Source organism: Gekko japonicus, unplaced genomic scaffold, assembly GCF_001447785.1.
Source record: "Gekko japonicus isolate JY-2015 unplaced genomic scaffold, Gekko_japonicus_V1.1 scaffold34, whole genome shotgun sequence".
Lineage (NCBI taxonomy): Eukaryota > Metazoa > Chordata > Lepidosauria > Squamata > Gekkonidae > Gekko > Gekko japonicus.
The window spans coordinates 1,477,418-1,493,097 of NW_015173673.1; the positions used below are offsets into that span (position 1 = coordinate 1,477,418).

At 42.2% G+C, this 15,680-nt stretch overlaps 1 protein-coding gene across 1 annotated transcript in view; it reads right to left on the bottom strand.

Moving 5' to 3' along the window:
• Positions 1-15,680, bottom strand: part of CACNA2D4 (calcium channel, voltage-dependent, alpha 2/delta subunit 4) — a 251,208-nt gene that overhangs the window by 3,531 nt on the left and 231,997 nt on the right. The window contains exons 34-37 of the mRNA XM_015422870.1: positions 11,378-11,430; positions 8,908-8,963; positions 7,662-7,682; positions 2,410-2,527 (exon numbers count right to left, since the gene is read on the bottom strand). Coding sequence (XP_015278356.1) covers positions 2,410-2,527; positions 7,662-7,682; positions 8,908-8,963; positions 11,378-11,430 — 248 coding nt within the window. The remainder of the gene's footprint in view (positions 1-2,409; positions 2,528-7,661; positions 7,683-8,907; positions 8,964-11,377; positions 11,431-15,680) is intronic.

Sequence of the window (15,680 nt, forward strand, 5' to 3'; positions counted from 1 at the left end):
AGAGCCTGTGTGTTTCCTGCTTTGGTCATAAACACAGTATTTGGGACCTGGATCTATATGGTTCTCATAGATACAGCTGTATATAAATGTCTCTTTAATGCTTCATGGTTACAGTGCTGAGTTCCTTGCTCGGCAGCTGAAAAGTGACGTGTACCTGTTGTTCACGAAGATGAAGGATGTGTCAAAGGCAGTTTCTAAAAATTGTGTGAAACCAAAGAGGAACAAAAATAAACGGGAATTAGCGCCTGGAAACAGAGCTCTGCTGCCCTCTGCTGAGAGCATGCAAGTGGAGCACTGGAGGTCCAGGAAACCTAAGGGATACTAGTATTACTTAGCACTGTGGCTTAGTGCCTGTGGGGTTGTGAAAGTTTCAATCAAATGGTTGCCCGTGCAAATTATCTGAAGACCATCCTGTCAAATGTGTCTAGAAGGAAATATGGCCCGAGTTAACCAGATGGTCTAAACGCAATATGCACAGATGAAAGCAATTGCTTGTAAAGCGGTTAATTTTGAAGTGCTTCACAAACATTTTCTCAGGACAGGTCAAATGTTACCTCATCAGCCTACTGCCAAAGAGATTTTCCTTTGGACTATCCCCTGCACACATGCAACAGTTTCTAAAAGATTCTCACTACGTGCCATCCTAAACCCAAATGTGTGCAGCGTTGGACCTTCAGGGTTAGCGGCCCAATCGTGGTGTTAAATGGATGCACACAGCAACATGCCCTGACACTTCTCAATAATGGTGCTTCTGTTGAGTTCCCGGGGGCTGAGGTGGTAATGCTTAAACTGTCCCTTAGTATTCTGACAATAATTTTGCAAGGGAGACCAATGCTGGTATCCTCTTATTATAGACAAGGTGGCTGAAAGATGGTGATTTGATCAAGGCTCTTCAGTGAATTTATGGCTGAGTTTGAGACTCTGTCTCATAGCCAGTGTTTATAACTGCTATGTTATACCAGCTCCTGATGTATGCAGCCAAGGGAATTGCAACAGAATCTGCTATGTTATACCAGCTCCTGATGTATGTAGCCAAGGGAATTGCACCAGAATCCATCTCGATGTTTTAAAATGATGCTAAGGCTCCATTCACACATAACACCAAACCATGGTTAACTAACCTAAGTATGACGCAGGCCATCCCACCAACTACAGTGAGTTAAGTTATGTCAGACAAGGATCTGCAGCAGTGGTGTGAAGTCAGTTTATTAACTATTATTATTCTAAGCTATGGTTTCATACGGTATAAGAATACGGATATCCTGGCTTCAACTTCACCAGCTCCCATGCACACTCCCAAGCCTCAGAGACACCCGACCAGAGTGAAGCCAATGAAACCAGCATCTCTTATGACAAACCAGGGTAGCAAGCTGAATACTGCTTTAACAAACTAACCATAATTAGAGTGGATTATTTTGCATCTGAACTGAACACAAGTGTGTTCTCCAAAGGCATGCAGCATCTGCTCACCCATTGCCACAAACTAGGCAACAAATTTGATGTCCAACTCAACACAACAATGAGAACCATCTGCAGATGTATTAGGACCCACTCTGGTCTATTGGCTACCCATGTTGTAGCACATCACTCCCCCACATCTCCAAAGACAAGATGCTTTTCTTCATGAATATAGAAAGATCACTGAAAACAGAGACTTGCTCATTGACAAGGACATGGCTGGCGTGGGCCTATCCAGACTAAGATCACGACACCCAGCAATAAGATCTGCACAAATCCTGCAATCACAAAATTTTGTTCTGGGGAATGAATGGTTGCAAACATGAATGCAATCAGTTCCATCTGATATCCATAACCTAAAAACACCAACAAGAGGCCCACAGGATTTGACTTGCCATGTAAGTATAGAAAACGGCTAATAGAATACGAACAGGCTTTGGCAGTGGTGCTGACCTGTTGTTTCAATGGGGCAAAATACCAGGACCCAAATGCAATTGTGGTGCAGCCCGCTAAACTATTTTCCATCTGTCACAGGAATGTGAGTGTCGTGCTTTCCAGGGAGATGTGACAGAGCTCTTTGAACTCTCCCCAGCTGCAACTGAGTGGACTGAAAAATTAGATATTAGTATTTAGGGGGAATGCCCAATCGGTCTGCACACCTGCTGTATCAATTTGGTTACATATTTTATATTATAATATACTTCCTGTGTGTAACTCTGCCATACGATAAATAATAATAAATAATAACCCATTGCCAGCAGTCCTAGTGAACCTGAGTGCTGGTGTGCCAGGGTCATGGTTATGCTTGGAATTATTCTTGTACAAGTAGATCCAGCAGAAAAGACTACAGTCAGGGGTTCTGTTTGGATAACAAGGGATCACTTAAGTTCATTGTCAGCTTGGCAGAACAATGGAAAAATATAGCCTGGAAAAAGAAAGCACATTTCTTACTTTGAACAGTCTCCACATTCAATGATTCCATTTGTCTCTTTGATTGTAGGTTCATATACAAATACTGGGTATTCTGTGTCACATGGCTGTAGTGCATCGTGCTTCTTATGTTTGTGCGCTAGAATGGCAGAAAGAGAGGTAACGTGAGGCTAACTGGGTAAAGAGAAAGGAACAAGAAGAGGAAGGGGGAGAAGCGTTGACCCTCATGCAATAATTCCGACCACCACTAGGTGGAGCACGAGAACCAGCGTATGATGCTGTTCTGTGAAGCATCATGTTCACCATTAAGCGGAATTATAGCTATCCATAAGACGCTGTTTGGTTGTAGTCACTATAAGCATGATTACCATAAAGAAGGGGGAAACAAGTTCTGTGGTTTAAGTAAAACAATTGGGCAAAGGTACTGCTGTGAGTTTCAAGTAGGGAAATCGCCCTTGCCTCCAGGAAGGGGCTCTTTGCTAGACAGGATAAATGGCTGCAGGCTAGGGTAGCAGTTTCTGCAGCTCCAGTAACTAGTATCATTGGCCAGTTACATAAGTGCCCAGCTCAGGAACACAACAGGTACTTATAAAAAGCACAAGTACAAGACATGCTGCTTGACCTTAAACACACTGGCCTGGAAATTAGGCCCCCAAGGGGCATTATTTCCTGGTCAGTGGTGATAGATGGTAGCCTGATAGTACAACTCTTGGGATAGCTCTGGAAGGCTCAATTAGCCAGCAAATTAAACCAAACAGAATGGGTTCCATAAATGATACATAGTCCCATCCATCAGGATCTTCATACCCCCCAAACCCCACTGAAATAGATGGGACATGGTTTAGGGCAAGCACAAGGACAATAGAGAGAGGACAGAGAAAGTTCCTGGTGGTTTGTGTTCCTCACGTTCTGCAGCACTAAGCAGAAAGTGACAACTAAGATCTCATTTAAAAATATGCCAGGCAGGTGCCCACATTCTCATTAAAGTAATGTTACTATTTTTAAAAATTGGCAATGCAACAATAAGTGCTTTTTCCTTGCATTTGTCCAATTAAGAAAATAATTCCGTTTTTACAATTATTTTACGTGGGGGGGGGATTTTGTGTGAGCAGGAACCTGGAAACTACACCAAACTGGAATGGGGCAAGGGAGGGGAGGGGAAATCCTTCCTCTGTTTCATACTTGGAGAAACTTCTGTACTTGGAGACCTTCCTGACAGAGCAGTGCCTCAGTGGAACAGGCTTCCTCTGGAGGTGGTGGGCTCTCCTACTTTGGAGGTTTTCAAACAGAGGCTAGATGGCCATCTGTGACACCAATGCTGAGTCTGTGAACTTAGGCAGATCATGAGAGGGAGGGCAGGAAGGGCTGCCTCAGTGCTTATCTCGTGGCCCTTTCTCACACACCCAGGGAAATGCTGATCACCACTTTGGGGTCAGGCAGCAATTTTCCTCCAGGCCAGTTTGGGTTTTTTGCCATCTTCAGCACATGGAGCAGGGGGTCACTGGGGGTGTGGTGGGGGAGGTATTTGTGAATTTCATGCATTGTACTGGGGGTTGGACTAGATGACCCTGGAGGTCCCTTCCAACTCTATGATTCTATGGAAAGAGAGTGGCAAGCTCTATTCTAGGAAAAGCATCACTTAAACCTTTTAATAAAACAAAAGTAAACTGTGTCCTGATAATAAAATGATTAATAGAGGATGCCAAAAAATAATCTTGCTTTTCAATTTGCTCTCTGTAAACAAACAGGTGGCACTGCAACATTTTGAAGGACAATGTAAGGCATTCAGACTTGATGGTGGCCCAGATAACATGTGGATTTGTTTGCTAGTGGGGAAAAAAATCACCTGTCAAACAGGCCGGGAGCTGGTGGGTTGGTCAGTCATCAATTATCCCTGAAGTCTGCATTTGAGAATAATAATTGTGTCAGGCACATCTTTTCTGCTCCTGCAGACATCCTCCACAGCCAGAGGAATACCCTGCCGATCTGCTGCCTGTTTGGCCAGCTGGAGAAGGGCAGCGCTGGCTAGTTAGTGTTCACTCTCGCGCCATGGTAACGGAAAGCAGAAAAGACAAGCCACACTGCATGCATTGTAGCCAGAGACCGTGGCACTAGGAGGAAGGAATATACCAAATGGTTGCCTGGGTATTTTTAAAACAAATTCAGGCTTGTGGCTATTGCTAAATTTGCTAAGCTGCCATCTAGAGGTGAACCTTGTGACAAAAGCACACACCACGTGCTTCGATTTTTTTTTTAACTGCTGAAAAAAATGTGCAGCAAGTCTGCGGTATCAGGGAATGACATTCTTTCCCTTGTTACTTCTTATTGTAGAAATAAGATCAGGACCAAAATGGCAGGTTTGGGACAACCAGATCAGGCCCCTGTGGGGTTCATGCCGGACGGCGGCGTGGATTCTGTGCAGTCATCACACGAAACACCCATTCAGCCTAGACACAACCTTCCATTTCTTCCTTTGTGCCTTACTTGTCAGAATGTTCTTCACTGACTTTCCCTCGAACGTAGCCATGCAGCAGAGTCCCTGTTCTAATCTTTCAAATATGAAGGAAACAGCAGGCTATTTTAGCACAAGCTCCCTTGTCTGGGATTAAAGCAGAAATAAATTTCTGCCAGATGGTGCAATGAGTATTGTAAACAGCACCTATTTTTTTCCTGAGTCTCACCAAGTGTTCCATAATGTATGTCAACGATACCTCTGGGCCTATAAATGCCACCCTGATGTTTTCCTCTCAACCCTTGCTCTAACTGGCTTTCCTCTCTTAAGGCCATCCTAGTTCATCCCAGGTGATATCTGAACCTGAACCTGGAACATCCCAGCTCATGTTCTTGGCCATAGCTCTACACTACCTCTCTGCAAGCATGAATCAACATGACAGCCGAGAAAGCTGATGAGGGGTGTGTGTGTGTACCACTTTTTCTCCCGGGGGAACTTGACAACATATGCAAACAAGGTGGGAAACTTGGCCTGGGGGGTCTTGTTGAAAGCGAATCTGCTTAAGGGTTGAGCCAGTGAGACAGAATGTATGCATGGCTGGCCACAGAAATATCCTTGGAAATACTTTCTCAGGTGCTAAAGTTAGGGCTTGCATAGGGCACAAAATAAGATTATGCTGTCAGTCTGCCAACAAGCACTAGAGGACAGAAAGAATTCAGTCAGCTGCTAACACCGGGGAAGGACAAAGTTTTGTTATCGCTACTTTTAGCACAAGGTTGTTTCCCACTCCATTCCCTCAGCTTTACTACATGGTTGTCAATGAATTTAATATTGGTATTAACAGTGAGCAGGAGCAAAATGTCAGCCTAATTTTTTTTAGAAGTGCCGTAGCCCAGAGGTGTATAAATCTAAAAGGCCAGATCAATAAGACTTTGGTCTGGATTCTCAATTGCAGGCAGTTCAGTGCAAATCCACAGTCAGCAAGCTAATTCAAGGTTTTGCACTTCTGCAGCTCAACAGGGAATTCTGGGTATCCACCTCTTTCATCACATCCTGCTTTGTTGGCATCCGTAAAAATGCTGCCACCTAAACACAGCTACTGATGACTAACAAGGCACAATACAGTAGCCTTAAGAATCTAATGTTAAAACGGAGCACAGGAGAATCACATATGCCACCCAGAGCTCCTTGGAGGAAAGGCGAGATAAAAATGTATCATTGGTGATTATATATTTGGACTATTCCAATCCCGCCCCTCCAGAATCTTGCCCCAAGTGGTAAGTGATAACTCACCATATGGTTAAAATAATTTCTCTCTTGTTTAGTCATGTCCATTTAACCCAAACAGAACCACTCCCTTTATTTTTAAAGAATATAGAAAAGGGATTTCTCAGCTAAAATCTGTCTGAATTTTTTAAAAGAGCCATAGCAGCTTATCAGCCAACCTGTAATCATTTCTGCGGCTTAAGGATAAAAAATTATGCAAGATCAAACTGAAGATATTCAAGTTACTTTTGTGCATAGAACCTGCATATCTGGGCTCTTGCAAATATTACAGTTTTTGTAGGGTTTATTTAAAATGGGATAGTTCCACATAGTGCTGGCTGGAAACAGTTTGCAGGTATTACATCACGTATCTTTCTACCATATCCTTGGACCGAGGGCAGATGAGTTGGTCTATCACAGACACTATCACACAGTCAGCATCTATTTCTGTACCCGCGGAGAATCTTCTCATGCTTCTTTCTGAACTCCTGTGTTTGGACTGTGTTTGCTCCTGCTTACTCTGGACCCTTTCAGAACACACCCCACTAAATGGGAAATATGGGATGGAGGTCAGCTAGGGTGGCCCATCTTTTTTCCCTACGTACCATGACCATGACACTCTCTTTCCTCTTGAGCTACAGATGACAGCTCTGTGAACTTTCCTCGTGCCTTCACCAGCCTGCTGTTGCTGCCTTTACGTGGTAGTTTTGTTGTGCACTGCAGTAGTACACAACAAAATATTTCCCCTGGACCAGTTTGCAGTTGCTGTATAACTAATGGTGATTCTTCCCCGCTGCATCCAGAATCAGCTGGGCACTTCAGAAGGAGCACTTGAGTTATGGGTCAAGCCAACACTCACTCCAAGGAAGGGTCAGCTGGAGGGTGGGGGGGCTTGAATTGGATGCTGCTCCTGCTGACCCTCAATATAAACACCACTGGGTTGGATCTTGCTAGCTTTTCTTTCTTCTTTTTAAAAAAATTATATTTATTGAATTTCCATACTTTCCATTAAGTATGGATCTTGCTAGCTTTTCTGTAAGTGGAACGGGGAAGCATTTTTTTTGCTACTCCCCCCACCTCTTACTGCAGACTTCCTACTCCCTCTCATGCCGTTCCTGGGGATGCCCTGGGAGCAGCGTCATGGGTGGAGGGTGGGAGATTTGAGCTGCAGCAGGATGGAGAGAAGCAAGAAAGTCATTCTCTGTTGATGGAAATCCTTCCACAAGGAGTGAATTTTCTCCAGGGTCCAAGCGAGTATATCCCCAAAGCTCTGGGTATCTTTATGTTCAGCCTCACAGCTGGACTGCCGACTGCTGATCAAGTATGCAAACGCTGAGCGAAATTTGCTAATCTCGTAGTAAGTGGAGGCATGGTAATTAAACAATAACATCACTGCTTCCATCTGGACAATCCCATCTGAATAGTCACAACCAGGCATTACACAGGCGTGATGAGGGAAAGTTCATGGCAAAATTCCTCAAAGAAATCTGTTATGACTGTCACTCCACCCAGGAGAGCCAGTGCTTTCTGCCTGTATGATGGCAATAATGCTTACCATGATGGAAAACAGACTTGGCTGTGCAGGACAGATGGCATAAGGTGTGATGACGATGGATCCAGGGAGACAGGTTCACAAGATGGTAGCGCCATGGCATTGAGAAGACACATAGATGGTTTATGAATGGGAGGGATGGGAAATGAAGAAAGAGAGAGAAAATGACATGAAGGTGAAATTATAGGGAGGGAAAACAACACACCCATTAAAGTTAAAATTTACAATTAATTTACAATTAACCAGATTGCTGTTTCAAAGGAAATAGTTTTGGTTGTCTATTGTTTTTAGTGGTGAATGGATTAGTGGTGAATGGTTGTCTATTGTTTTTAGTGGTGAATGGATTAGATTTCTGCTCTAACGTTTGTAAGGTGTAAATGCTAATCTTCTTGAAGGCTAAAATATTTGAGACTGAAAGCTTTGATATCCACTTGCTCATAATGTAGTCAAAGAAGGTGCAATGCTTTCAGAATAAGTGTAAACGCACCCTGAATTAGAGGGGCACAGATTGTTTTAACTCAGGCAAGTAACAATTTTCTTATGAATCTGATGGTTGCCAAGACAGGGAGCAGGGAAGGCATCATATATTACACTTGCTGTATGAGATTCTTTTTCTGAAATGGTTAACCCCCAAACTGGAAAACAGCAGCAAAATGAAATTGACTTAGAATTAAAGATATTTTGGATATCACAGTTTGGGCATTTTAAAAAGTTAGTTTCTATTTTTGCCCTTGTCAGTTACATTGCTTGTACATTTTAAAAATTATCTTCACAATGATGAGGACTAGAATCCTGCCCTTTAAAGAAACGAAAGCTCAAATTGCCATCATTCTAAGAGCTCCCAGAGTATATGTGTACCACAGGTGGTATGTTATCTACTACTTGCTTCAGGTGTTGCCACAGAGTATCTCCTGTATGTTCATCAAAACGCTTATAAACAGTAGGTGAACAGAAACAATGAAATACTTCAGCAAGTACTCATCAATAGTCTTCCATGTACCTTGTCTAATATCATTTCCCAATATACATAGGAGCTGATTTAGTAATTGGTGATATTGAAGTTGTCAGTATATTCCCATGGATCTTGAAAACAGGTGAACTAGAACCTGGAGGCTATATTCTCCATATCAACAGCATGATGATGCCTTTGCACTATGCTAAATTGCATTACTGTGTGTAACTCCTTCATCCAAGCCTGGTGGCTGCGAAATTTCTGTGCTGGAGGCTAGCTGAATTCCTGCATACTCACCATCTGCCAAGTTGTCTGAGTGCCAGAAGCTAGATATGTTAAACTCTAAAAGGAATCTGTCAAAAGAGGAAAAGGAAGATGCATTTTATGTTAGCCCAGAAATGTTAGAAGCAGACAGCCTTTATGACCTGCTGTATTCTAACTACCTGGTTCTAGAAGCAACAATAGTTTACCCATAATCCTGTTTCTTAAAATCCTACATCCCCCCCCCCCTAAATGGAATGGATAATTTTGTCTCAAACTTAAAAGTAAATTACTGGTAACCTCTGTGGCAAGACTGTAATTAACAATGCTCTTTGAGGCTGTGAGGGAAGTGTTCTTGGTCACCTTGAAAGCCATCTGCTCAGCCAGGTTGGATTGCTGGTATTTGGTGCATAGCAACAGCTGTGGAGTGTGCCTGGCAAGTTAATCTCCACAAAAGTCTTGGAATCTGGCTCTTGTCCCAAGTGCAGGAGGATTTGGTGCCAGCATTTCAGTCTGGGCCCAACAAAAATATCGATTTCAGCTGTGACACCTATACTCTCATACATTTCTTTCTGACTTTATTTTCCTTCTCCCAGTTAACCAGAGAAGCCAAGCAGAATTTGCCAGAGGTGAAACATTTCCTCAGGAGAACAGGATTGTCCTCTCCTCTATTTATCACTCCTCTAACCCATCCTTTTCATTTAACAGATAAAGTCACTCATTCAAACTGAAGAGAGGCAGTTCTGGTGATTCAGGGATGCTGCTTGCCTACAGAGTTACGTAAGTGTAACACAAAATAAGTATTCATGCTTCTGCTTATGACGGTATGTACACATTGTGTGAGGAGGGTACAACACACAGCTGTTCTCAGTGAAGATGCATGTGTCTGCTTCCTCATGTTTCTCACAAGATATATCTTACAATATGGTGTTCACATTATTAAAACAGAACAATGCGAAAAGGATCCCTTAAACAAACTCAGTTTTAAAGTAAAAGCACTCTGAATCCATTTTTGGCCTGTTACAGGGTGTTTTATGATTCTGGTCAGTTCATGGTGAGTTGGGTCTGGCAGATCTTGCTAGAGAACACCTTGCACCAGCAGGAGCCTCTTTGCACTCGAAAACACTGTTGGTGGAATACATTAGCAAGATGGAGAACCAGAACAGCCATGGAGAACCAGAACAGCCATGTTTACATTGTTTGACTTATGCATGGGTAAATTCAAGAGCTGTGGTTCCAGGAAAATTTATGCCTGAAGATTTGTTTGAAACACGCAGGTTATGCCCGGGAGGTGTGTTGCTAGGCTTGCTTGCTAGCTGAATCACCTCATGGGAAAATACATCTAGTAGGCTTGCTTGCTAAGATGAATCATCACAGTGAGAAATACAAGCTGCCTGCTAACTTTACCTGATGGATCATCACTTGGGAAATGTACAATAGGTTGCTGCATTGTTCGGTGCAAATAACTGTACATTGGTATTTATCCTCCATCAGGAAGAAGACGGTTGGACTCTTCATGTTATATAACTTAGTTTGAAAGTGTTTGAAATGTGATGTTGTAGTTTGAAAGTGTTTACAATACACTAGAGTTGATGTTGTGTATATAAAGCAAATATATTTAGCTATAGGTGCATGTGAATATTGTGTTTATTATTTCAACACGGTGTTTTCTGTGTTTATCTAACTTAGCCCTGTTCCCTGTGTACTTGTTGTTATTCACTTAGAAGTTTAAGCAGTCTTTCGGGGGAAGGGAGGGCAATTAATTAGAACTGAAAGACGTTCATTCCCTCTGATCCTAGGTATTCTCTCCATCAGACCTCTTAAAATTCATGACGGAGGAAGGGTATTTGGGCATGGAGATGTGGACTTAACAGGGCTTTACTCTTGGCACTAATCCCCTTCTGCAGGTATTGTTAAAGGTTTAATATATAAGGCCAATCCTTCGCCCAACAGAGCTCTCCCCTTCAACTAATGTTCAGCTGTCCTCAAAGTCCTATGGAGGGCAATAAGCTTGCTCAGTCCTTGTTGGGCCATTTTGGGTTTCTTTTCAAACTAATAATAATTTACAAAATAACATTTTTCTACGTATGGAGGTGTCCCCAAAGGTTTCTGTCTCTATTAGGGCTGTCAACCGGAATTGTTTTTAGTGGATTAATCACCTTTTAACTGATTAATTAATTATGTTTAAATATAGTTGCAAATTTTCTAAATGTCAGTTTAGCTGTTCCTCTGAGATACTGAAGAAGTGTAGATATTTTATAAACACAAGCTTTTTGAAAGGAAGGTCATCTTGAATACTTTCTTTTCATCCCTTATAACAGTAACATATCAGAAGCAAAACAGCCGCATTCACAAACACGCAAAATAAATATGCCTTTAACTTGCAGCCCCATCCACTGAAATTTCCCCATATTATCTCTTTAATCAGCTGATTAAAATCATTAAAGTTTGTGGCTAGAGTTTTGCTAATGTTGTTTCTTCCGGAAATCCAAGTTTTTGTACTTACATGAGGAAGTCTGTTATCAGCCACTTTACTGCTGCCAAGAAGGCATAAATTGGCTGTTGAAAAAGAAGAGAAAATCAAAGAAGAAGAGAAAAATCCTGCATATAATTCCAGCTCTGTTCCCTAGCCAATTACATAATTAGGAAGAATAATTTAAGAAATAGTAGAAGTATGTAAAAATGCATCCTAATAATGAAGACAGATTTACTATCAATAATTCTGAACCTCCTCTTTGGAAGGGTCAGCAAGTTTATACTGAACGACACAAGACATTTTGAAGATATAATTACTTGACTGGCTCTCAACAGTAATAACCTCAGCAGTTTTTAGAAGGAAGGACATGAAGCTATTCATGGAACTAAAGGTTTAGACAACAGTTATGTTTTAATGATGGAAATAGAATATGTTTTCACTTCAAATTGTAGGCAAACAGAAATTAGTTTTGTGAGTACCTGATTCACCACTAACAAAGAACCTGGTAGCTACTTCAGAATACAGAGAAGTAGTGACTTCTGGTCATCATGATTGTGATGACAATGTGGGCAGTTTCTTCTGATATACAGAGACCACAAGCAAAAATAATAGGGTGTGATGCAGAGACCATAAAGAAATACTCAAAGCATCTTGCTCCCACGCCAGGTAATTCACATCACCAGATAAATCAAAGATTTAGATAAGTTAGCACATGGTCTTTTGTGTTTTACTACATTACATGACTGAATTTATATTCTGTTTCTGTTCTGGCTAAATATACCCTTTTATTTTTGTTTGATTATTCATTTTGTTTTATGCAAAAAGATCCTGGCTGCGAGTGATCTTGTACTGCTTGGTACTGGACAGAATACTTGTAACAGTTTACATTGTTAACTGCTAAATTCAAAAGGGGTACATAAGATCTTTTGTCAGTTCTACTCCAGATGCTGCTAGTTGTCATTATCTATGTGTAAATAAATATGTGATCAAACTGGTGGGGCAGACCCTTGGTTAAGTACCTATGTGAAACCTCAGAGAGATTCCAGCCCAACCATGCACCGAACCACATAGACATTTATTCAAAGTATTTCGGCTCTGTCAAGGTGCTCCGGACACAATGTCTTCCTATCTTTAGCACATGTCTACCAGTGATACCAGCCACTAAGTACTGAGATTTTCTCCACTCACGTGAGAAGGAAACTGACTACCTCTAAATAAATCTCTTGCTGCTACCACCCCAAGCCTTCCCTTCCTTTTCTCATTTGGAAGTTTTCTTACATCAGGGGACCTCTTGTCACCACACTGCCATTCAGTCAGAAGGCTAGCCTGTGATTTCGCTAAGATACCCCTTTCCTTCCCAAACCTGGGAAAATCAAAGCTTTGCTTCCTGTTATTCTACTTCTGCTCTGCTGTGTAACCTGGGCTTCAGCCCTGCCGTGTGGTAAAATATCAAAGAAGAGAAGAATGCTGTCTGAAGTAGACTTCACTGTTCAGTTCTAGCCATAACAGCGCAGGTGTATGTTAATCAGGGACACAGCAGAGAGCAGGCCAAGTAGGCTGGATGGGCATCAGAGTGTAGCTGATTTAGATCCAACTTCCCGATTTATACTAATCCAGAAGTGCCTCTAAGAAGCCAAAAAACTTTGGGTAAGAGAAAAACCAGAGAATTAATATATTGTTTTTACTTAACATAATGTCTCATTTCTCTTCATAGCCCCAGTCCATCTCTCCTTTTTTACATCTCTCGTCTCCCTTCATGCCCAATAATATATTTATTTATAAATGTATGAGATGATTGTATATATGTCCTCAAAGATGCATAGAGAATTTAAAAGCACCCAATTATTTAAAATCACCAAACCACAAACACAGCAGAATAAGATGAATAAAAATGATGAATGAATTAATGTTGAGTGCTGCTGCTTTTACTGATACCCTCCTCTATGACAAAAAGGATATAAAATAATATATTCTGTATTTTTAAAGAGCTAAAACATTGTTCAGCCAGAATAGAACTTGCAAATTAGGCACATCTGATTTGAATGTTTGAATGGATTTCAGAGTCTGAACCTGTTGTGGAAAAAGCAACACCTGAGGAGCAAATTGTGACCCCAGCAAAGGATGGAGTGAGATGAGTCCATACCGAAAGCCAAACAGGCACTTCGATGCTCTGAACAAAGAGCCCAACCTGGGAACTTTTATAGAATTGGTTACAGGAAAGAAGCTGGGGGTTCTTCATATGACAAGTTCTGGCCTCAGAGTCAGAAATAGAGTTGCACTGTTGGGGATCCACCAAGGCCCACAGTCTGGAAGAGGGCCCACTACTGACCACAAATGCCTAGCTCCTCTGCTACCACCAGGAAATGAGACATTACTGGATATGTAGCTGCTGCTTTTACTGCCATGCCACTGGAACTCTGGTACATGATTCCATTTCCTGATAGGAGAGGGCACCCAGGCACCAACAGAGTGCATCTCTTTTAAGCTGTGCTCTGCTGCCTTCCTCAGGCATCTCTCCCATCAGGAAATGGGTGATTTCACCTATTAGTATGGCAAAGGCTAAAATCGATGCAAAAGAATTGGGAGTCTAATGCTCCTCACAGGAAATGGGAGATGGCCCCAAAGGCCACTGGGATGTGGACGATCTTCTACTTTCTGGTCAGACAGAGACTAGAGAAAGTAGTGTGTGACTCCTGTCATTTTTTAAGCCCTTCTTGCTGCAACAATGTTTAAAGGATTACTGGTAGGGATGTGTGTGTGTATGTATTAATGTGTGCACACACACGTGCATGAGAGTCAGCAGATGGGATGAAAGAAGATGCAGCAGCAGCGGTATGCTCAATGGGGTGAGGACACTGAAGGGAATTTTACCAAGGCCTCCTAAAAACTAGAGCCAGCTTTATCTGACCTGTTGATATAGGTGGAATCAGCTGCCTAGGGAGGTGGTTAGCTCCCCTTCAGTGAATATTTGTCAGAGATGCTTTAGGCTGGTCTTGCATTGGGCAGGGGGTTGGACTAGATGGTCTGTATAGCCCCTTCCAACTCTACGATCCTATGATTTTATGAAACTCTTAGATCATAGAGTGTACTTCACTCCTTCAGCCAGAGCGTTCTCCCCGACCAGAAATATGAGTGTGAGGACAGCAATGGGTTCCATCTTTGATTGGCCTCCCCTTTCTCCTCTCTCCCCCCCTTTAGACTAGACTCTCCCCTCTCCCCCCCTTTAGACTAGACTATGCACCACTCCCACTTGAGTTTTACACCATCTTTTATTACACTGTTAATTTATAATATAATGTATTTTATCATATATTACTAGGTATTTTATTATATTTGTTGCATTTATGTATTAGAATTGTTTTTTATCATGATGTTATCCACTCTGAGCCTGGACACAGGGAGAATGGGATACAAATCCAATAAAATAAATCAATCTTGAGATGGAAAAGGAATTAGTGAGGTGACAGAAACAGAAAATGTTGTAAAATAATGGTAACTTCAACTGCTTTTGTATTGAGTGAGTATAACCATGTTCCAGTCCTGACAAAGGCAAAATATTTTTAAATACCATGAATTGGTGCACCTTGGAACCGTGAGTCATATCATGGGTCAGTCAGAGACAGCCAGTCACAATGGTGCTGGGAGTGCTACAGGGGGCAAGGAGGCAGCAGAAGCAGGTCCCAGCTCATACCTGGCCACTGATGGCTGGGCACCTGAAGTCCCTGTCACCTGATCAATGGAGGAACTGCCACCTGAAAGCAGCATCCCAGTGGCCCAAGCCCAGGACCTGGGATCGGACAAGACCCCATGGGCCACCTCGCCCCCTGTCCCCAGGGCCACTGGAACTTGAGAGAAGGCGAAGCACATGCCTAGCAGCCTAGAGACACCTGGGACTAACAAGCCAGGAAGATCACCCATGTGCTAGACAAATACAACCCAGCTGTGAACCAAGCATAAATGGAGAAACAGAAGACAGATTAGACATGGAAGCAACAAATCAACATCCCTCTGACACTGCAACCACCGAAATGGATCTTGCCTTATTCCTGTAACTCTTAGGACTGTTTTGTGACCCTGCCTTTGTCTCACCCTTGAACCTCTAGGCCAGTGGTGGCGAACCTTTTAGAGACCGAGTGCCCAGACTGCGACCCAAAACCCACTTATTTATCGCAAAGTGCCAACACGGCAATTTAACCGGAATACTGAGGTTTTACTTTGGAAAAAAACAACTCATACATTAAGTTAAGATGATCCAAACAAAGTAAGGAAAGCAATTTCAAATCCTTTCATTTACTTAAAATTATTTGGCAGAGAATTCGACACTTTAATGATA